Raw genomic sequence first — 23,875 nt, 5'->3', positions numbered from 1 at the left:
TGAAGGAAAAACTGAATGAGGTAGAAACAAATAGTAGGAATAAAAACATTAGAGATTTATATAATCCAGACGTTTGAGATGGGCAGGGCATGTAGCACGTATGGGCGAATCCAGAAATGCATATTTTATGATTATTTACTTTAAAGTGGTATACTTAATTTCATATAAATATCACAAAGTCGCCAATATTGTATAAAGAGAAAGTAATTTTCCTACCACACATGTGTTCCTCCTTCAGCCAGAACCTCAATCAGAGATGAATCAAATATTTATTATTTCTTGCCCGCTGTGTCTTGTTATTATAGGCAGGAACAACTGTTGGTGTTTCAGGCATGCCCAGGTGCTGGCCGCTCTGAAAGCCTGGTGTCACTGGCTGGCGCAGCTCCACACAGAGGCAACGATGAAGACCCTGTACGACCACTTGGTGTCAGACATGGTGAACTCCTCAGTGCCCCTTCTGATGAGGCGAGGTGAACCTTCCAAGTTGTGCCATTCAGCTGCTCACCTTCTAGTCACTCTCACTGGAACTGTTCGACCTCCACAGATATGGGAGCTTCAGCCAATCAGAGACATGTATCACGTGACGTCATCACTGACCTATCTACTCCCTGAGGTATGCAGAGTTGGCAGTTGTGGCATGTTGACATAGAGATCTGATCATGTTGTGAAGCTCACTTCATTTCCTTCACTATATCATTTGATTACAAAATCTTAATCCATCTTGTGTGAGGATCATTACATTACTAAAGCTAAAGGGACAAGGGAGTAAATATGATGGAAATGGGAATGCAATATTCATAGAAATTATTTGAAATGTTGATAGCTATATATATTTAACCTCTTCCCTTACTATATATTTTACCAGTTTTGTGAAAAAAAAAAAAATGTCATTTTTTTTTATTTTCGTAAAGAAGTCATTTAATATTGCAGAATCACTGATTTTCTTATATACCTAAAAAATCACTATGAAATAGGCATACATTCATACCTGAATTATTATCCCGAGTTATCCCGTGCACCTTGATTCCAGCTCTGGTAGTTGTCCCACTTTGATTTTCTCCTCAACTATTTACCAACTTATGTTTTTTATGGATTAATTTATGAGGTACAATACCAGTGCTGTTATCAAGGTGTTAAATGTTGCTTGTCATGTGATACACTCGAAAGCAGGGTATTATGCACAGTGGCATATTGCATTCCGGACAGTAGTATCTGCTCTCCTATATGAGAGCGTTTTGGGAAGAATGGTGTAGCAGTCATTGAATATTTGTACCAGTACATCTGTTCTTCAGGTTTGTGAATAATGTTCTGCAGTATCACTATGCCCAAAAGTACACGTATTTCAGAGTCTGTAGTAGGCCGCCACGAATTATTTTCAGCATTCTGTGAACACTTACTAGCATGCCGAATCGTCTCCTCGAATATAATGTTGATGAGGTCATTATTAAAGAATAATTAAAAAAATTGAGAATTATTGTTATCAAGGAATGGGGACCTCTGAGGTGCAGAAGAAATGGTGCCAGATGTCTTCTATTTAAACCACTTCGAAAAGACGCGACATCAACTGATCTGAATTTGTTTGTTGGCCTGTAACTTCGTCTTCTGATACCGATGTTTCATTTCCTAATCTTCTACAGGATTATATTCCTGATCAAAAGTTTCGGAATCACTAACTTGATCCATCTTTACACAAAACAGCACAAAAAACACTAAACACAAACAGAGACCGCCAAAACTAACTAGCATCTACTCACTACTGTGTGTGAATGCTATATGAGCATAGAATTCCACTTGCAAGGAAGAAGTACAAAAAACACCACCAGATATAGCAATATCACTAACTTCTTGTAGCTATCTAGTGAGGAAAAGGTTAATGAAAGAATGGAAACGTATATATTCGGGATATAATCCTTAGCAGCGAAAATGGGACTCAAACGAGTTAACTCGGGTTAATAAATTTTGACACAAGTTAGCAACCTGAGTTAACTCGGGTTAATCAGGGAAGTGGTTAAAGCTCTTGCAGGGAAGGAACATATCCACTTTCATTATGTAATGTGGACTTTACATCACTAATAATAATGTTGTAAACACATTCATTACAAAACTAGTTAGGTAATGATACTTCCATTACGCAATTAGTTAGGTAATGATACTGCTATTACCTAAGTGGTTGCGTAATGTGAACCACACATTAAATAAAATAAAATGGAATTGATTTTATTTATTATATTTGTTATAAACATCAGCAACAATATGTTCACAATTTGTTATATTAATTCTTGCAGTCAACAATGCTACAGAAGCCCGAATAGTGGAAATATTCGTACTTTTCTTCAATATCCCAAGCCTCGTTTGAACTCATTTTAACAATTTTTGTTTATTTCTCCTAGTACTGCTGTTCTTTTGTTATAAACAAAAGCCTATCATGTTCAAAACTAATAAAAGAAATGAATCATCTCTTGCAGGAAGAAACTAGTAATAATACAATTGCCTCTCCATAAAAGATATGTTCAAAATTAATAAAAATAATACAATTAGTTTTATTAAAAAAATTAATTTTTTATAAAACTGGACAAAATGTTGTATGATATACTTATTGTAACTTCATAGAGTGAAACTTCCCAATAGCGGACATTGCTGGGGAAAAATTAAATGTCCGTTATTGAGAAGTGTCCGCTATTTAGAAAATCGTTAGTATGTATACAGTACATTAGAATTTCTCATACATATTCAACACCATATTTTACAGTACAGTACAGTAGACAGTGAGATTGTGAGATTGTTTACAATATTCATCCAGAGGGAAATCATACCAGTAAATATTTTGTAAATGAAATAAATATCAGTCACTGTACCACTTCACCTTACACAAAGAAATCTAGAATTGCATTCTCAGTGTATGATTTTAAAATAACATCCTTGTTTTTCAAAATTTCACTAACCTGAGTTTTTCTCACATTAAACTTTGTGGCCAGCTCACGAACACTTAATTTCTTCTTCTCACTTTCTCTTTTAGTGACAAACGTTTACGTTTTTGTGACTTTTTAATGTGACTGTACTTCCGAACACTCAACTTGACAAACTAAGAAAGTACGGACTGCTCACATACAGTATCACAACTAACAACTGTGCTGCTTACCTTCAATAAAGTACAAGAACGTTCAAATGCACGATAATGATTGTTGCAAAGAATTCCGTTAGAGTTCCGTTTAATTAACAACCGCCTTTTTCTTTTTTATCTTTCATGCTGTCCGTTATTTGGAAGTTTCAATTGTTGTTGGGAGATACATTTCAGTGTCCGCGTCTGTTATTGAGAATGTCCGCTATTTGGAAGAATTTTATCATAAGGGCCAATGTTATTTTGCAGGGGAATTTTAAAATGTCCGCTATTGAGAGGAGTCCGCTATTGGGAAGTGTCCGTTAAGGGAAGTTTCACTGTATTACAATACTCTATTGGTTATCAAACCCAGCCTGAGGTCTCATTTGATAGCTTTCAATCTCGTGTTGTAATATGAAACTTTACGATACTCATATGGTAAATAACTATTTTGAACTCCCTTCCATCTGCTCTCCCAAATCCCTCAGCAATGAGAACTAGATACATCACTTGCCTTTCTGGCACCACACATGAAGTGAATACGATGTTGTCACGTAGATAGATTCCCTAACTTTCCTTCCGTGCTTATCTACCTGCCATTCACCTTCCTTTCATTGGGTTAGAATGCTGTATAGTTGCAATGTCGTGCTTTGGTTCTGTACATTCCACATGCTTCACAATATGATAACACGCTAGAAATACCACTCCACACATCATCTCTTTATTCTTCATCTTTCACTGTTGCTACTTCTCGTCACTGGAATTCTCTGCCGCCTGAAGTCAAGGGCTGCCGAACTTTAATTTCCTTTAAATGTAAATTAGAAAAAATATCTTATGATGAGTTGCCAGACCTAACGTGTTGCAAATGAAGGGTACACGGGAAAAACAAACAATGTCACAATGCTGTTAAGGGTGATGTCATTATCTAATTCAATGTATTACTGGAAAGTTTAGTGTTATTTTTACCAAAATTGGTAAAGGAGAATTAAAACCTCGTATACGCTCATCATTTCCTTCATTTCAAGTAGAAACATCAATCAATTTTGCAGTAATATACTGAAATAGATCACTATCTGACCTTTAATGCAAATGGGACATTGTTAGTTTTTCCCGTGTACCGTTCAAATGTGTTCCACTGTATTTATTTTTATTTATTTTTTTTTGTTTCTTATTTTTATTATCTAAATCGTGTTTATTTATCACTTAACGCCAATATGTATCCCACTGTGTTGTTGTTTTTATTATTAATCTATTTTTTGTGTACATTTTATTCAATTGTCGGTTTCTGGTTTAATTATGTGGATCCTACTTAATTGTAATCTAATACTAATATGTATACTAATGTGTTTATTTTTATTTTTACTGTGTACATTTTTTTTTTTTATTGACTTATCGGCTTCTGTTTTTATGTGATTCGTATTTGATTCTAACAACATTAATATGTATTTCACTATGTTTATTTTTATTTTATGAGGTAAATTTTATGTAACTACCTCTTTTGATCTCATTATGTATCAGTATGTAATTACTTAATTCTGATCCAGTTTTATGTTCAACTGTGTAAGCAAATTTTAATCCTGGTCGAGTGTAAGAGAAGGCCTTATGGTCTTAACTCTACCAGGTTAAATGAAGCCATTATTATTATTATTATTATTATTATTATTATTATTATTATTGTAACGTTTTATACTGAACAACAATAATGTAGTTTTATTATCTCAACAATAACTCTTCACTCTCTACAATTTAATTTCACTCCCGTCAACAATGGGATTTGCTCTCTGCACAGCCACACAGCGTTCGTTATTGCACTCCACAGACGACAATGACAATTTACTTGGACTATTACGAACAACAATGAACTGTTCATCTTAACTAATATTCACAAAGCACTATTTACAACACAGAACTGTCAGTTCTCAGTTCACAGCTCGTTTGTCTTGGCTAGTTTTTCCAGCTCAGTCGCTCGCGTTCACAGAATCTCGAACCCCAGACCTTCAGAGACGATCCACTGAACTTCGAACTCAGGTCCCCCAACTGCGGTCCACTGCACTCGAACTCCGGGCTTCAGGCTCCACAGTTACGGACACAACTCAAGTCGCGCTCTGGTCTCGAAGCTGGCTTCACTGCAACACAAGACTGGCTTACTGACTGACTGAACTGAACTAATCATGAATCACACTGTCCGAGTTCACTCGTGTTTCTTCTTTTATAACCACAGCGACGTAGCCTGGAAAGTTCGAGTTCGCGATTTTTCGACGCGTGTCCAGATAGCATTCCAGAGAAAGCACTTGAACAATCCGGACCCCTCCTCTCCGCCGCGATCACTCTTTCCCCTTTCTTCTCTCTCCAAGCACCAGATGCGTGCGCAACCCGCCCAAAACACGGCCGACTTAGCCTCTCCTCCGTCGGTCGTGAGATCGAATCTCACGTTGTCGTCACATTATTATTACTAGAAATGCCGGAAGTTGCATCTTTCTCTGCAACCACACAATAATAAAGAGAAGTACCATAGCAGTACGTGGTACTTGGGTCTTGTCTTCTCTTGCAGCTCATGTAACCATGTTGTTTTCTGTGAAGGCACAGCGCCTGGTGCAGCTGGCGCTCTGTAATACGTTGCTGCTGCCCAGCCCGGGCATGTCAGACCAGCTGTGGGACCTGCGACACAAGCTGCTGGCCAGTCTAGCAGAGTCTTTAACGGCAGACTTCCAGCGGCTGGGCCGCTTGACCACCCAGCCTGCGGAGCACCAGGCTCGGCCCATCATCACGTCGACCCTCAAGCTGCTCGGGGATTTGGTGGAGCACATGCAGTCTGAGAACTCCCACAGCAAGAAACTCTTATATTCTGTGATACAGGTTAGCAGTGCATTTTATGTTGAAAGAGTTAACTAGTAGAAGTGTTATACAGACTAATGAACCATGAATACGTAATTATTTTTTAAGGGGAGAGGATGGTATTTTTTAAAACTTTTTTCCTATTTGGTTTAAAATATTATTCCATATGAAATCGATCAGTAAAAAACCTCGCATTTTTTTTAGACTCTAATTTTTTCCCTATTTATACAAGGTGCTGAGGAGAGTGCATTTTGAAAAATATACTATCGAAAGTCAAACTGTTTTCGTATTGTTGAGCGACAAATTTAGAGTATTTTAGAAAAACAAGCCTCTTTCAGTGTTCAGAACTCTGGAACCATTTACTGCAGAACATTGAACGGGAGCTCATTTTGAAGCTGACATTTAGTAGGTTATGTTAAGAAGTAATCCTTATTTTTATTGTATATAGAGAGACAGATAATCTAATTTTACTTACTTTTAGGCTTTTTGCCCATTTGTAAAAATGTAAAAAAATATTGAGAAAAAACCTTGCATTATTAAGAGGGATTCGGCATTGTTTACTTAGTGGCACGGCAATAAGTTTCGAGGGTATTAAATATATTATTTTCACATGCCTAGACTTGAACGGCGCAGTATCGCAAGCACTGGCCGAGAGATGAAGATAAGCGAGCATTAGGCGTCATTTTACTCCTGTGTTTATGAAAACCTGTGATAAAGCTAGCCCAGCTATGCGCTACTAGAAGAAACATCACGTGTTTGTCTCCTGGCCTTGCTTGCCTAGGCTAGCTCCCGCCTCACAGTCAGCTGGTTAGCTCACACACGTACTATTTATTTTCTTTATTTGATTTTTTAATACTCTCTTATTAACGTTGCACCAGTAAAAAATACGTGTTTATTTGTACTTTCAATGCGGAATCTAACTATATATTTTAAAAATATTATTTAGTGAGCAAAGGTGTCTTAATTAAGAAAAATGTAAATTTCTCCATTTCCATAAAAAGTAAGAAAATCTGTTTATATGTCAATATAAACTTTAACTTTTCAGCATCAAAATAAACCATGATTTTGATCATTGGGTGAAAGGGTTTCAGAGCCACAACAGTTTAAAGTTGCTAATTTTATGAAAATACGATAAATTAAAATATTTTAAATTTAAACACTATGAATTTCTGATGCCTCAAACTTTGCACAAAGCATTGTATCATAGTTGTCTACGGACAGAAAAAGTTTCATTGTATTTAAAAATTGTAAGGTCAATTTTCTCTATATTTCGGTCGATTTGAGATGGAATAGCCCATGTAGAGAGCTCATAGCTGTAGCAACTCAACCAACTATAAATATTTTGAAAAAAATTATTTGGGGGTCCAGATTTGAAAAAAAATATACCCAATGTAGGATTTTACTAAAATCAATATATCTAAACTATTTTTAAAGATAGATTTATCCAGTTTTTTGCAATGTACTTGCAAAAGCATGCTCTACAAACTGTCTGTAACAGAATTTTAATATTAGTGCCTATGTTTGTAAAGTAAGCAATTAAAATTTTATAACACTTCTTTTTATATTTTTTTTTTTTTTGCAAACAAATGGACGTATTTTTTAAATGAAATCGAGTAACAAAATTCTGTTACAGAGAAAAGTTTCCTAATAGTCTAAATAATGTGTGTTCTAAATTTCATGTAGGCTAATGTATCTTTAATAGTTTAGAAATTATATCCATTTTTGTTTGGCAATGTAGTAAAAAAACGAAATTACCGAAAACCGATCAAAGGTGGCATGTGATTTAAAAATTCATAGCGCAGGAAGTTTAAAAATGCCGTCTCAACATCTGGTAGGGGCACAAATACCCACAAAATGTTATGCAATGCATTCCACACATATCGAAGAGTATTTTAAAGGAAAAAAAATTTTTTTTTTTTAAATTTAATTTACCGGAAACAACAATAAAAGAAAGCGAGTGATTTAAAAATCCATAATGCAGGAAGTTTAAAAATGGCGTCTCAACACCCAACAAGTGCAAAAATACCCACAAAATGCTATGCTATGTATTCCACACTTATCACAGAGAATTTTAAGGATTTTTTTTTTTTTATTTACTCATTTTTCACCAAAAAATACCATCCTCTCCCCTTAAGACAGTAAATGTAATATACTGCATGTTACAGTTTGTTAGTAGTATCTAGTGTTTTGTTACGTGACAATTAGGAAGATTCTCAGTTAAATAGTCCACCATAAGAAAGTCCGTCATCATTAATGTCCTGTATAAAAAAGTCCCTAGTTATCAAATGTCCAGTATAAAATATGTCCACAGTGATTATATGGCTATGGCTATTATCTTAAATGTCCAGTATCAAAAATGTGCGGAGTTGTTACATGTACTGTATTATGAGTGTCCAGAACAATATTTATCAAATATAAATTAATAATTTAACAATGAAATGTAAGCTGAAGTTACACTATAAAAGGTAAAAGGTAAAGGTAGCCCCATGCTTTCCATGACCTCGGCACTAGAATGAGGTGGTGTGGTCGGCACCATGCTCCGACCGCCTTTTACCCCCGGGAAAGACCCGGTACTCAATTTTATAGGAGGCTGAGTGAACCTCAGGGCCGTTCTGAAAGTTTGGCAACGAGAAAAATCCTGTCACCAGCTGGGATCGAACCCCCGACCTTCCAGTCCGTAGCCAGCTGCAAATTCAAAAATACGCTTTAAAGATTATAATTTGGTATGGGTTTCGTCAAACAATCGTGTTTTCAAAACGTAATCTCCCCTTGTGAGTCTGAAAACATACCAGTTTATATACACGAGAATTTAATAACAGTATCCATAGCAACAGCAAACTCAATAGCCGAACAACAGGTGGTGTCAGTAGTGTACTCCATTCCTGAAAAACACTTCAATTTCTCACTCTAAATTCATCGCACGGATCTGATCTGCTCCAGTATAGCTTCATGCCCATACCAAGTATGGAAAACAAATTGATACCAAAGGACTCTTGTGTATAAAACAATGATCGTATTGATATGGAGGCGAATCGCAATACAAACACTCTAAAACTAAATAAAAACGAGTGAGAATTTGTGAATTCCCCACTCAGTCAACCAGCGACCTATATCTTAGTAGACCATAAAAGAAATCAAAAGCATTAGTGAAGGACTGTTTTCAGAACTTGGGAGTGGTGTTAGGCCTAGTTCATAAGATTTGCTGATGATATGGTGTTGATAGCAGGAGAGGAGACGATACCAAAGGATAGGCTACTGGAGCTAAATGACAGCTGTGAGCAGTATGTGTTGAAAATAATGCAAACAAGACGAAGACCATGGTTATCGGAAGAAAAATAAAGGTAAACGTGCGAATTCTAAATGATGCAATAGAGCAAATGGACAGCTTCAAATACTTGGGGTGTACTATAAGCAGTACTGCCAGGAAGTCAAAAAGGAGGTTATTCTGTAATTAATTTTGTTTTTTAATTTTCTTCTGCACTGGGATCAGCATGCAGCTTCATATGATACGAAAATTCCTGCAGATATTGTTTCACATTACTATTGTGCTTATATTGATTGTATCGGTATACACTCCCTTCAATTCGTCATTGATTTGTAATGTATTTATTGTGTAGGGGGTGTCTTAAGTTTCTGTGGTCATTGTAAATTTGGAGTATGGTGCTGTATTCTGTGTCTCATTCTCTTCTTGAATATTTCCTACACAAACAGAGGAAATATTGAAATCAGAAGTAAACACTGAAATAATGAAACAATTGTCTTTAGAGACAATTAATATTAGGTACCCTCCACAAAACTGGCTTCATTTATACACCGATGGATCCTTGATCTCCAGAGAAATAGGTGCAGGTGCAGGTGTTACGTGCTGTCTCTTCTCACTTTATACATTGCTTGGATATGGAACAACAAGTTTTGATGGAGAAATCATTGCAGTAAGTGAAAGCCTCAGGAATCTTCTATGCCATCAATAAATTTAGGAATGCAGTTATACTTTCAGACTCCAAAGCAGCTGTTCTATCAATAGTCTCTAAACACACACCTTCAACTCAAACAGCAGAAATAACTAAAATGCTCTCTCAATTAATATCACTCAATAAAAGAATTGTATTCCAATGGATACCATCCCATTGTGGAATCCTGGGAAACCAGAATGCGGATGCTTTAGCAAAGAAGGGCAGCACTGCTACTTACAGACCTGTTACTAAATCTACGTATTACTCTGTGAAGAGATTTATTAAATCTACATACTTAGACTTCAACAAACAAAATTTGATAACACAATCTGAAGGGAAAAAATGGAACTCTCTGCATCATAATCCACAGTTAATTCCCGATTTACCACGAAAATCGTCTGTAGCTGCATTTAGATTGGCAACAGGGCATGATTGTTTGGTCAAACACCTGCATAGAATTGGAATATATCAGTCCCCTAACTGCCCATTGTGCAACTCAAACCAAGAAATGGATTCAGAACACCTCAAAATCTGTGCTTCAGTGGCCGAAAATATTGGAGTGCAAGAGGTCAAATGACTTTATTGTCAAATGCCTGGCATTAGAAAACAACAACACATTTCCTACACTGACATGATGTCCAGAAACTGTTTTTTTAAATTTAGAGTAGAGACTTCCACTAAATTATTGGTTCTATGACCACCTTGCAACGTTATTTCCTAATAATCGTCTCTGTACATACCATATATTGGACATCTTGACTTGTATACATTTCTCTATATTGGACATTTTGATTTGTGGACATTTCTACTCGTATACATTGAACATTTTGTTTTGCGGACATTTCTGCATATTATACATTTGACTAGTGGCCTTATTTGATTGGACATTTTAGTTGTGGACATTTTTATAGTGGACTTTCTGTATATTGAACTTAGAGCTGTGGACAAATTGACCGGGAATGCTTAAGAAACTTGTCATTTTGCATCACATTATTTTCTTATAATATCCTCTTGACTAGTTGCTGAAGTACCATATGTGCTGTATCCGATTCTTTGGGTGCCTAATTGAATGCTTAGGAAGATAGGTAATCATGTCATGTCGTTGTTTAGTCATCTGTCCAAAGACAGGTCGGAACTGAAAGTATATAGGTATAAGTTTATTTTGTTTTACCTGGAAGGATTGTAGATTGAAATGGAATGTTTACAGGGGAATGTGCACCAGACTCTGTCCATGTTCCCGCTGTATGTACGCTCACCTGACATATGTGAGATGATCTTGGACTTCTTCCTCACGGCGTTCGCTGGACTACAACAACAGCTAGGGGCTGCATTTACGGAACAGACTGTTCAGACCTTCCTGGATGTCTTCACGAGGTAAAGATTTTATGTAGTATGTATAATTATGTATTTACGTAAAGACTATCCCTTAGAAGAATTCGGTTTATGTTTTCATAAATTTTCTTCTGTCTTATATCTGTTGGTAGTAAGAGATTTGCATTATGTTTGTTTTGCATCTACTTAAAAAAATTAATCCTCATACAAGGACTGTTTCATAAGCAGAGAAATATACTTTCTCTGGTCAGAAATGTGCATTTTAAATGTTGTATTTATTCATGTAATTGATACTTTAATTTTATTTAGTTGTACAATACAGACTAAACAACAGAGATTGATATCTTTTATTCAGAGTATGTAAAGAACTTGAGGGTGTAAATTGTTGTCTGTTGAAATAAACAGTTTCATCTAAATGTGATGAATTCTGTCTAAAATTTACACAAAGATTTTCAACAATTGTGTGACTTCCATGGGAATTAATTTCTATTTCACATAAATTATCTTTGTTATTTTTTTTAATATGTAAATTATTTTATAACCCTAAATTCTAAATTGACAAGCTGGGAACTTGATTATTAATCTGAATATAAACTCGGGTTTGTTATCTATAACTAAATCATTTGGTTGAAGAATATGAAAATGTTCAAGTACACTTTTGTAAATTGAAGAGTGTTAAGTGATACAATATACTGTCTGAAAGATTATACATATAACTTGCATTAGTGCGTAAATTTAATATTTTGTATTGTATTGTATTTATTAACATTCCATGGTATTCATACATTGCTTTACAGCTAGAATATGGAACAAGTCAAAAAACTTAATACTATTATAAAGTCTTAATTTATATTTCACGGTCTAGATGAAATATATACAGACGAGATTTACAATATAGTCTACTAGTACAACACAAAGTTTTAGTACCAATTTCATGAAGTATTATTGAATGTCATGAATTCACCTACAGAATAGAAGGCGTGAGAAATTAGGTACTTCTTTAATTTGGCCCTAAATAATTTTATGTTTTGAGTTTCATTTTTTATATCCGTAGGGAGGCTATTAAAATTTTTACTGCAATATAACACACTGCTTTTTGATAGCACGATAGATTTGCTGATGGAGTATGAAAGTCATTTTTTGACGTGTATTTATGCTATGAACTGTTGAATTAGTTACAAAGTTTTCACGATTACATACGAGGAAGATTATTAATGAAAAGATATACTGACAAGCCACAGGCATTATTTGTAGTTTTTTTAAAATAGTCCTACACGATTCCCTAGATTTGGCACCTACTATTATTCTAATTACTCTTTTTTTGTAATAGAAATATATTGTTACTATCTGTGGAATTTCCCCAGTATATTATTCCAAAACTCATTACCGAGTGGAAGTATGCAAAGTATATTGTTTTTAAGGTATTGATATTTACTATCTTTTGCATAGTTCTAATAGCAAAACAAGCTGAATTTAGTTTGGGGGTAATTTCTTTAATATGATTTTTCCAGTTTAACATATTATCGATTTTTAAGCCAAGAAATTAGAGTAAAAGCTACATAATATTATCTGTTTTGTGTACTGCAAGAGAAATTCGTCTGAAGGATGTAATTCACTGTAAGTGCATTAATTATTTGACAAATATTATAGAACATTTTGTTAAGGAAAAGAGCAGGACATTAAAAATTATATTTCCGGAATCATGCTTAGAAGATGCATATCATTCTTGCAAGTAGGTTATGGTGACTTTTTCCTTCAGTTTCTTCATAATCATAAAACTACTACCAGTGCTGTGTTAGATACTGTATTTCATCTACCAGTTCATGTTATTCTACAAGTAACATTACATGAAACTGAGCAGCATGTTGGTAAAAAATGTAGAACCCCTAGAATAGTAATATGCGTTACAAGAGTGGTATGTTGACATTTTCATGTTCGAGGAAAAGATTGAAAACGCGAAACGCAGTTGAGCTTTTTTAATTTCCGAGAACATGAAAACAAACATACCGCTCGTGTATCGTACATTATTTTGTGCGAAGATCGTTTATTACATACCTGAAAGACGAATTTCTAATTAGTTGCAATGAAATCTCCATCTTGGTTTCTGTTCAATGACGGCAACTTTGGAAAACAAATATATCTATCTTCAACATTGTTCCTATAAAATGTTTTCTGTGTTTACTATACTCCAGCAGGCCGTGATATACGTTTGTCTTTTTTTCCCCCAGTCTATGATGAGTCTGGAATCTTGTTGATTTTTTCACGGCTTCCTTAATGTTACTTGCATTACAAATGCAGTAACTTTTGTGGAGTTGTAGACTTTACTTAATTTTTGCAAATATTTAAAAACAATAATTAACAGTGCAATTTAGGTGAAATTGCAGTGGTAAGTTTCCAATTTATAATTATTACTATATTGAATGTCTCTAAAAATAATATGTTAAAAGCCTAAAGCAGCAAAATGAATATGACTCTTAAGCGGTAAGAAGAGGGAAATTGTTATGTGTGTTACATTGGGAATACTGAATGTGGTATTTCACACTTACCGCGTATTTTTTGTGTGCAGAAAGCAAGCAAATACGCACGATCTCGCACAAATTTGCTTTTGTTGGCTACTATCACACTCTTCAATCGTTCACGTTTGCAGAGAGCACCTGGCAGAGTCGTTGGGACAAGAAGGTGGAGCAGGCACGCGTGTTGTGGAGAGGTTTCTGCAGCTGCTGCAGCTCGTGATGACAGAGCCAAGTGCGTCGTTCAAACGTTTTGTGCCAAGCACCATTTCACTTTGCCTCGATCATGTTTATCCGCTGGTATGTATTCTACACCCTTCCATTGTTAAACTACTAAGAATCGTCCTGCTGCACTGAACTTGCAGCAGTTAATGTGTTATTTGAGTTACCATATTAATGTGATTATGGTACGCACCTTTCATATTATATTTGACAAACACTCAGACTCAAACTTAAACTTAAGTTGAATTTATGCTACAAGATATGATGGGGGAACTGCTGATGGAAACATCCATTGTGAATTCGTGTTTTCTGGTCTTTCGTGCACTTGTCATTCGCAATTTCATGTCCATTTTTGACAACAAATTAATTATTAATACTTACTTATGGCTTTTAAGGAACCCGGAGGTTCATTGCCGCCCTCACATAAGCCCGCCATTGGTCCCTATCCCGAGCAAGATTAATCCAGTCTCTATCATCATATCCCACCTCCCACAAATCCATTTTAATATTATCTTCCCATCTACGTCTTGGCCTCCCCAAAGGTATTTTTCCCTCCGGCCTCCCAACTAACACTCTATATGCATTTCTGGATTCGCCCATACGTGCTACATGCCCTGCCCATCTCAAATGTCTGCATTTTATGTTCCTAATTATGTCAGGTAAAGAATACAATGCGTGCAGTTCTGTGTTGTATAACTTCCTCCATTCTCCTGTAACTTCATCCCTCTTAGCCCCAAATATTTTCCTAAGAACCTTATTCTCAAACACCCTTCATCTCTGCTCCTATCTCAAAGTGAGAGTCCAAGTTTCACAGACATACAGAACAACCGGTAATATAACTGTTTTATAAATTCTAACTTTCAGATTTTTTGACAGCAGACTGGATGATAAGAGCTTCTCATCTGAATAATAACAGGCATTTCCCACATTTATTCTGCGTTTAATTTCCTCCCGAGTGTCATTTATATTTGTTACTGTTGCTCCAAGATATTTGAATTTTTCCACCTCTTCGAAGGATAAATCTCCAATTTTTTAGTTCCAAATTGTATTGCATTTCAGGTAGCCGATACGCCTTCCCCAGATGTGAAGCCAGCATTGTTCGGTGTTCTCCATGCTGTCTTGTTACACAAGTGGCAGTATTTTTATCGGACGTCAGTGCTTCGTGCTCTGTCTGAACCAGGAGTGGAAGGTGTGGAGAATAGAGAGCAGTTCGTAGCCATTCTACACGCATATGGACAGTCACTGCTGCAGCCCGACATCAACGTGTTTGGGCAAAATCTGCGTAGTTTAGAGCAACTGAACTCCAAATGGAAACTTTATCATAAGGTAATTACTACAGTACGTAACATGTTTACAGAAACTTTCGAGAGTTACGTGAAATTTTAGAAATGTGCACTGTCAGGCATGGTTACAGATGGATGCTCAGGCAGTCAGCTCCCTGGCCAAACTGAGTTGTTCAGGATCTGTACAGTACTAGTGTCTGCTGTATATGTGACAGTCAAATCCTTCCTTTTGATATTTTCTAATATTGATTCCTGTAATGATTAGTGGAATGGCATAGATTTTATCATCACCTACATCTCTTGAATTTTTTATGGTGATCTGTAATTAACGATGGTGATGATGGTGATGATGATGATGATGATGATAAAAGTTTTAATTGAAGGAATTTATGATGATTATGATGATTATTACACTTTTGTGCGAGATCGTGCGTATTTGCTTGGTTTCCGCACAAAACCAATCTGCGGAAAGTCTAAAATTCCACATTCAGTATTCCCAACGTAACACACATAACAATTTCCCTCTTCTTACCGCTTAAGTGACATATTGATTTTACTGCTTTAGGCTTTTAACATAATATTTTTAGAGACGTTCAATATAGTAATAATTATAAATTGGAAACTTACCACTGCACTTTCACCTAAATTGCACTGTTAATTATTGTTTTTAAATATTTGCAAAAAATTAAGTAAACTCTACAACTCCACTAAAGTTACTGCATTCGTGATGCAAGTAACATTAAGAAAGCCGTGAAAAAATCAACAAGATTCCATAGACTGGGGGGAAAAAAGGACAGACGTATATCACGGCCTGCTGGAGTATAGTAAACACAAAACATTTTAAAGCAACAATGTTGAAGATAGATATTTTTGTTTTGCAAATTTGCCGTCATTGAACAGAAACCAAGATGGAGATTTCATTGCAACTAATTAGAACTTTCTCTTTCAGGTATGTAATAAACGATCTTCTCACAAAATAATGTACGATACACGAGCGGTATGTTTTCTTTCAATTCTCGGAAATTAAAAAAGCTCAACTACGATTCGCTTTTTCAAACTTTTCCTCGAACATGAAAACTTCAACATACCGCTTTTGTAACATATATTACAATTACTACATCATACTACTTTTGACCAATAAAACAGTACGGAATGACGTGTTTCAACCAATCATGGCTGCTTATGCTACAATTTTTATCACCTTCCTAGCATTTGGTTTTCATCATCTACCTAGTATTTACTTGTTTTTATCACCTCCCTAGCATGTTTGCCAACATTGTACACCTTTTAAAATGATTCATGTTTATTTTATCATCCTTCATTAAAACTTTTCTATCATTAATTGTTTACACTATTTAGGTTAAGTTATAGCTTCGGCTGTATGAGATTATGGATAGTCACGTATCAGAGATTGTTTAATGGGATGCAACTGTTTTAATAAAAATGAAACTGAATCAACAAAGCCTTCTTGACTACTAATCGTCCATAGAGATCAATGGAGATTGTATAGTTGGCAGAACTGGTAACAAGAGAACAGCTCATCATAACACAGTACTGCCATCTAGCGTAATATTTGTAATGACGAGATGGTACAATAATACATTTCCAAGACAGTTTAGTACCGTATTTCAGTAAATCAATAAATATTTTATTGTATTAGAGCACAACGAAATTGTGCAGTTTATAAGAAAAAGGCATTTATCATTTTGTGTCGAATGTGTTTGTCGTGAATTGAAATAATATTTCTTCAAGCATATTTTCTCATATTTGTGTTTTTATTTTTCATAGTTTTGACAATTGCTTTATTTAAAATTAAATTTATGTTGCTATTAGTGCTGCAATTATTGATAATATAAAATATGGTAACTTGATTTACCCAATCTGATGCTTTTCCAATTTACTGCGGGCTAAAGCAGGGAGATGCATTATCAACTTTACTTTTTAACTTCGCTCTAGAATATGCCATTAGGAAAGTTCAGGATAACAGAAAGGGTTTGGAATTGAACGGGTTACATCAGCTTCTTGTCTATGCGGATGACGTGAATATGTTAGGAGAAAATCCACAAACGATTAGGGAAAACACGGAAATTTTACTGGAAGCAAGTAAAGAGATAGGTTTGGAAGTAAATCCCGAAAAGACAAAGTATGTGATTATGTCTCGTGACCAGAATATTGTACGAAATGGAAATATAAAAATTGGAGATTTATCCTTCGAAGGGGTGGAAAAATTCAAATATCTTGGAGCAACAGTAACAAATATAAATGACACTCGGGAGGAAATTAAAAGCAGAATAAATGTGGGAAATGCGTGTTATTATTTGGTTGAGAAGCTTTTATCATCCGGTCTGCTGTCAAAAAATCTGAAAGTTAGAATTTATAAAACAGTTATATTACCGGTTGTTCTGTATGGTTGTGAAACTTGGACTCTCACTTTGAGAGAGGAACATAGGTTAAGGGTGTTTGAGAATAAGGTGCTTAGGAATATATTTAGGGCTAAGAGGGATGAAGTTACAGGAGAATGGAGAAAGTTACACAACACAGAACTGCACGCATTGTATTTTTCACCTGACATAATTAGGAACATTAAATCCAGACGTTTGAGATGGGCAGGGCATGTAGCACGTATGGGCAAATCCAGGAATGCATATAGAGTGTTAGTTGGGAGACCGGAGGGAAAAAGACCTTTGGGGAGGCCGAGACGTAGATGGGAGGATAATATTAAAATGGATTTGAGGGAGGTGGGATATGATGATAGAGACTGGATTAATGTTGCACAGGATAAGGACCGATGGCAGGCTTATGTGAGGGCGGCAATGAACCTCCGGGTTCCTTAAAAGCCATTTGTAAGTAAGTAAGTAACTTGATTTACCCAGAATTACCCTGAAATAAACTTTTAAAATAATTGATACAACTTCCTTGATAATCCCATTTGTGTGTTGTGTTTGCTTGTGTTATTTTGTTACAAAGTAATTCTTATTCCTGTTTGTGACAGGCATTATTCTGCGAAGAACTGCTTCCCCAGTTCCTGACAGTTCTCTTGCATTCTCTAATCCACAAGTCACATGCATTACTGGGAGAAGAAATTGCTGTGGCTCTTTATAACATGGCGGCTGTCAACTTTGTAGCATTCCACAGTGCTTTCCTTCCGCAGTTCCTTCATTCGACAGATGGACTGGATGATGGCCAGAGAGCTATTCTGCAACGGAACTTCAAGAATGACACTGTAAGAAAAAGTTATTATGTTGTAGAAAGTTGTATTGCTTTACTGCAACTAAGTGAAATGGACAAATACAGTGCGCCTGCTTAATTTCCTTGCCATTGAGTGACTTATCCTTCCTGCAGTTGTGTTATTAGTTTCGATTACGTGCCTCATGCTGTGTATGTATGTATTTATTTACACTGCAAGTGGGCAAGCACCCGGTGGCAGTGGTATGGGCTATTCCATCTCAAATCGACCGAAATATAGAGAAAATGGACCTTACAATTTCTAAATACAATAAAACTTTTTCTGTCCGTTGACAACTGTGATACAATGCTTTGTGCAAAGTTTAAGGAATCAGAACTTCATAGTGTTTAAATTAATAATATTTAAATTTGTCGTATTTTCATAAAATTAGCAACTTTAAACTGTTGTGGCCCCGAAATTCTTTCACCCAATGATCAAAATCATGGTTTATTTTGATGCTGAGAAATTAAAGTTTATATTGACATGTAAACAGTTTTTCTTACTTTTTATGGAAATGGAGAAATTTAGATTTTTTCTTCATTAAGACTCCTTTGGCCACGAAAAAATATTATAAAAATATATGGTTAGATTCCACATTGAAAGTACAAATAAACACGTATTTTTTACTGGTGCACCGTTGATGAGAAAGTATTGAAAATATCAAATAAAGAAAATGGGAACTAACCAGCTAACTGTGAGGCAGGAGCTAGTCTAGGCAAGCAAGGCGAGGAGGCAATCGTCTAGTAGCGCATAGCTGGACTAGCTTTATCACAAGTTTTCATAAACACAGGAGTAAAATGACGCCCAACGGTCGCTTATCTTCATCTCTCGGCCAGTGCGTGCGGTACTGCGCCGTTCAAGTCTAGGCGTGTGAAAATAATTTATTTAATACCCTCGAAACTTATTGCCAAGCCACTAAGCAAACAATGCCGAATTCCTCTTAATAATGCAAGGTTTTTTCTCAATATGATTTTACATTTTTACAAATTGGCAAAAAGCCTAAAAGTAAGTAAAGTCAGATTATCTGTCTCTCTGTATACAATAAAAATAAGGATTACTTCTTAACATAACCTACCAAATGTCAGCTTCAAAATGAGCTCTTGTTCAATGTTCTGCAGTAAACGGCTCCAGAGTTCTGAGCGCTGAAAGAGGCTTGTTTTTATAAAATACGCTAAATTTGTCGCTCAGTAGTACGAAAACCGTTTGACTTTCGATAGTAGGCTATATTTTTGCAAATGCACTCTCCTCAGCACCTTGTATAAAAAGGGAAAAAATTAGGGTATAAAAAAAAATGCGAGGTTTTTTTACTGATCGATTTCATATGGAATAGCCCGTATGCAGGTTAAGATTAATGCCTAACACAGGGCAAACATAAAATAGTCAGACTCATACAATTCCTATGGAAGAGAGTTAGGTTTTCTGCTGAGTCTAGTAATCAGTATGAGAGAGAAATTCTTTCTGTTGATCGTTGAAATAGATGTTTCATGATTTGCTGTAGAACATCAAGTATTTCTCATGTACTCACAAACTCTGCCCAACAAGTGCAAGGAAGTTTTGCAGGGAATTTTCCAGCTAAAGTTCTTAATTCTTCTAGACTGTTAAAAAATTATGAGGGACTAGAAGTGCACAAGATAAAAAATATGGCAGAAGTTGGAATATTTACACCCAGGGAATATAAAATTATAATTATAATATTTCGTGTAGAACATTTTAAAATAAAGTTATGATTTTTTTTTTATTTTTACTGCAATAATATAGTAAATTGAAACGAGAGACTATCTAAGAGCTCCTTTTGCCACTAACTTGCGACTGCATATCAGAATCTGATAGCACAACTGTGGACAATCTTTGCAGCAAGAAAATAAAACAGACAAGCTGTAGAATATCCTTGTAAAGTATTTTGTTTTTTTAATTTGTACATTATTTTCGAGGTTTTATATATTGTTTCAGACTTGTCTCTACGTTAAATAGATTTATCGATAATGATGTTGATGGCAACAGAGTACTTGGACCAGAGAGTGTAACTGTGATACTCTCTGCCATGATCATAAATATTGTTCTTGGCAGGAGTGAAGTGAGGCACCAGCTGTTTCTAATATTTTAGTTTTTGATTTTTAAATTGCAATAAAAATAAATTAAAATGGCCACCTAACCCCTGGTTAAGCGTTTTTACCGTGCATCAACCTCGATTAGGACTTAAATAGGAGGTTAACCATTACATTGTAATCTCTAACTGGTCATATTCCACTGGTTAAAGGAGATAACCATTGATTAGCAGGCCTAGTAAAGCAAAATGGCAGCCACATTCACAGCTGATGATTTCGAAGACCATCAGGATTACATATCTCTAGAAAAAAATGGCCATGAAAGGAGTATGCTTTCTCTCGTGGGAAAAGTTGATTTAATTCATAAAATGGAAAAAAAATTCGAATGTGAAGATATTCACCATGGCGAGAAGAAAACTTGTTGGCACACTGCTTCCATTTAATGTTTTACAGTTTTTTGTACAGTATTATCCATAATTTTACTTATTATAGCTGTTTTAGAAGTAAATTGAATTTTTGCAAAAGTATTCAATATTTTTTAAACAAAAATAGCAATCCCATATTTATGCCCACGTGTATCAACGTCGGTTAGTGTAAACACCGGTTAAAATCGTCACCTAACCTCTGGTTAAGCATTTTTACAGTGGATCGACCTCGGTTACGACTTAAATAGGAGGTTAACCACAGTAATCTTTAACTGGCCATATTCGAGCGGTTAAAAGAGATAACCAGTGATTAGTAGAGCAAGTAAAGCAAAATGGCGGCCAGAGCCACAGATGTTTATTTCGAAGACGATTATTATTATTATTATTATTATTATTATTATTATTATTATTATTATTATTATACAGTACTTGAATTACTTGATAGAGCGTGAGCGTGAAGGTTCTTTAGTGGAAAGAGAGAATTCTTAGGAGGAATTAAGTGACAGAAAATTTCAGGAGGGATTTCGTTTATCAAAATCCACAAATGGATCACTTGAAATAACACAAAAAGTCATATTTCTCCTATGGTTCGGCTGCTTATATTACGATTCTATGTAACAGTTATTTTCTGTATTTTAAGAGGCAGTACTCTAATATCTCTTTCTCTATGTCACTGGCTGAACAAAGAGAGGTTATGGATGGATCATAGGATAATGAACAGTTCCCTTGTGTAAATGGGGTCCTGGATCGTATACACATTCCTATTAATATTCTGCGTCCTTTTCATTTATAGATATTCCATCTGTTTATATAATATATTTAAATTCTAGTAATTAAGTCTAGCGACACTTCAACCACACAATGGGATATAATCATTTTTGCATTCAATTTTCTATTTTGTACGATTTTAACCTAACAGCAAGGAAATGCAACTCGCAAGTATAACAGCGCCCAAAGGCAAACAAATGCAAAGCAAAAATGTAGGACACGTTCATTTCCATGTAGAACGGAGTGAGCGCAGTCATTTTTAGACGTTGACCATTATCTTTGCAGCGGTATGGATGCTTTCCTTTAGTCATTTTGTAGAAACAGTGTACCATCATAGACTTTACTCTCGTTAAATGAGGTGTCAGCTAGCCATGTTTAAGTAATCGGTGGTTATGGATGGTGCACACAAATTACATTTTAACTACTGTTACTGTTTAACCGTCGTTTCATAATCTACGATTACTGCGTTTTTAACCGATGTTGATACACTTCGCCATTAGTGTCAAATGTTAATCCCCATTTAAGGTTCATTATTCTGTGTCCCTAGAAAAACGTTAAATAGAGGCTCTACTGTAGGTAGAATAGATGAAGATGGTGATAATGACTGTGAAATGAACCCAGGAAAAGTTACCCAGCATTTGCTCTTAATGGGTTGAGGGGCAACCCTGGAGAAAAACGTCGACCAGGAATGAAATTTGCCTTTTCTGATATTGAGTGTGTTAAACTTGTGGAGTGTGTGACAATATTATTTTCACTGAAAATACATTCTAGTGTTGTTTGTTTTCGTTATTTTTATTAGTGTTACAAATAGTCTATTTTAGAGTTCTACTTTTGTTTAGATTTTTGTTTTAGTAATGGAAAGAGACTGAAGTACATACAAGAGGCTAGCATCATCTCTGAGATTCATAATGCAACATTAAGTGTGCGGAGTTAATTGAAGAGATCTGGAATATTAATTTAGAGATTAACTCAATCTCTCTTGATTGTGTTCTCTGCCGAGTGTTGAGGCTGAGTTGAATCACATTAAACTTCAAATTAAATTTTATAGATAGCGTGCTGGGAGTCACTTCTACCCACAAAGTCACTTGAAACTGACGTGGGGTCGTGTTTATAGAGTCCCATGCTTTTTTGTTACAAGTGTGGTGTTTTTATTTCTGGTATATATTGTACTACTGAAGGGACCATTTCAAATACTTACATATAAGCAGCTACAAATGCAAGTGAATACATTACGTGGAATATCATATAATTTTCTACATTTTATAGATTTTTGTAGGAATCGTCACCGTACTCTGTAGAAAATATAATTAAAAGTTCTTAAACTAATTGGCATTGGGAAGTTGTGTAATTCGTGGCTGAAATAGCTTCTCTTTCATGAAGTACTTATTTGAACTTTCCAGCTTAGTGCAACATTTGGATTGAAAAACAATTTAATTGCTTACATTGCAATTGAGTGATACTGTAATTACCTATGATATAATAATAGCACTTCAAATTTTCTGCTGTTTGTAATTTTTTATCCAATCGCAGCTGTTTAAGTGATCACCTAGATTTAAGTGATCTCCCTTTGCCGAAGTTGTTTATCACTTTTCTTTCTTACAAGCAAACGTTCTGATCAGGGCAGATAAAAAAGTTAAATTTTTTTCTTCCACCATGTTAATAATGTCAAAAGAAGTGCTTATACAAATTTTGGCCACTCGACCACAATTACGAGGGCCGTAAAACAATAAGTTCGCCAGGAGCTGTTTACAGAAAAAAAAACACAATTTCGTTGGACAAATTTATTGAAACAGACACAGCAATTGTTGAGTTATTTTTCAACGTATTTTCCATCGGAATTGAGACATTTCTCATTTCATGGGATCGACAGAGAGAGGTGCAGACACAGTCAAATGCTGGTTACGATCAGAGGCGGCTGACTTCTACGACACAAAAATTGATCCGATGGTATGACGAATGTCTCAATTCCAGTGGGGGATATGTTGACAAACAGCGCAACAATTGCTGTATCTGTTTCAATCAATATTTCCATGCAACTGTGCTTTTTTTCTATAAACGGCCCCAGGGAAAATCACTTTTTGAACGCCTCGTAATTGCTGTCGAGTGGCCAAAATTTGTATAAGCACTTCTTTTGACATTATTAACATAGTGGAAGAAAAAAAATTGACTTTTTTTATCT

The 23,875-nt window shown here is 35.4% G+C and overlaps 1 protein-coding gene and 1 long non-coding RNA gene across 3 annotated transcripts in view; both read left to right on the top strand.

Annotated features, from left to right (window-relative positions):
- The window catches only part of ebo (ellipsoid body open), a 63,943-nt gene that overhangs the window by 33,595 nt on the left and 6,473 nt on the right, over window positions 1-23,875 (top strand). For both annotated transcript variants that reach the window (XM_069838838.1, XM_069838839.1), the window contains exons 13-18: window positions 331-613; window positions 5,678-5,953; window positions 11,093-11,259; window positions 13,865-14,027; window positions 15,009-15,275; window positions 18,225-18,455. In XM_069838838.1, coding sequence (XP_069694939.1) covers window positions 331-613; window positions 5,678-5,953; window positions 11,093-11,259; window positions 13,865-14,027; window positions 15,009-15,275; window positions 18,225-18,455 — 1,387 coding nt within the window. The remainder of the gene's footprint in view (window positions 1-330; window positions 614-5,677; window positions 5,954-11,092; window positions 11,260-13,864; window positions 14,028-15,008; window positions 15,276-18,224; window positions 18,456-23,875) is intronic.
- LOC138708726 (uncharacterized) lies at window positions 18,466-23,195 on the top strand. The gene is made up of 2 exons (XR_011334759.1): window positions 18,466-18,608; window positions 18,660-23,195. It is a non-coding gene; the product is annotated as an uncharacterized lncRNA (long non-coding RNA).

This window comes from Periplaneta americana, chromosome 11 (genome assembly GCF_040183065.1).
Source record: "Periplaneta americana isolate PAMFEO1 chromosome 11, P.americana_PAMFEO1_priV1, whole genome shotgun sequence".
NCBI classification, from domain to species: domain Eukaryota; kingdom Metazoa; phylum Arthropoda; class Insecta; order Blattodea; family Blattidae; genus Periplaneta; species Periplaneta americana.
The sequence above is the reverse complement of the archived record's forward strand: the minus strand, read 5'-3'. Positions and strand labels throughout refer to the sequence as shown.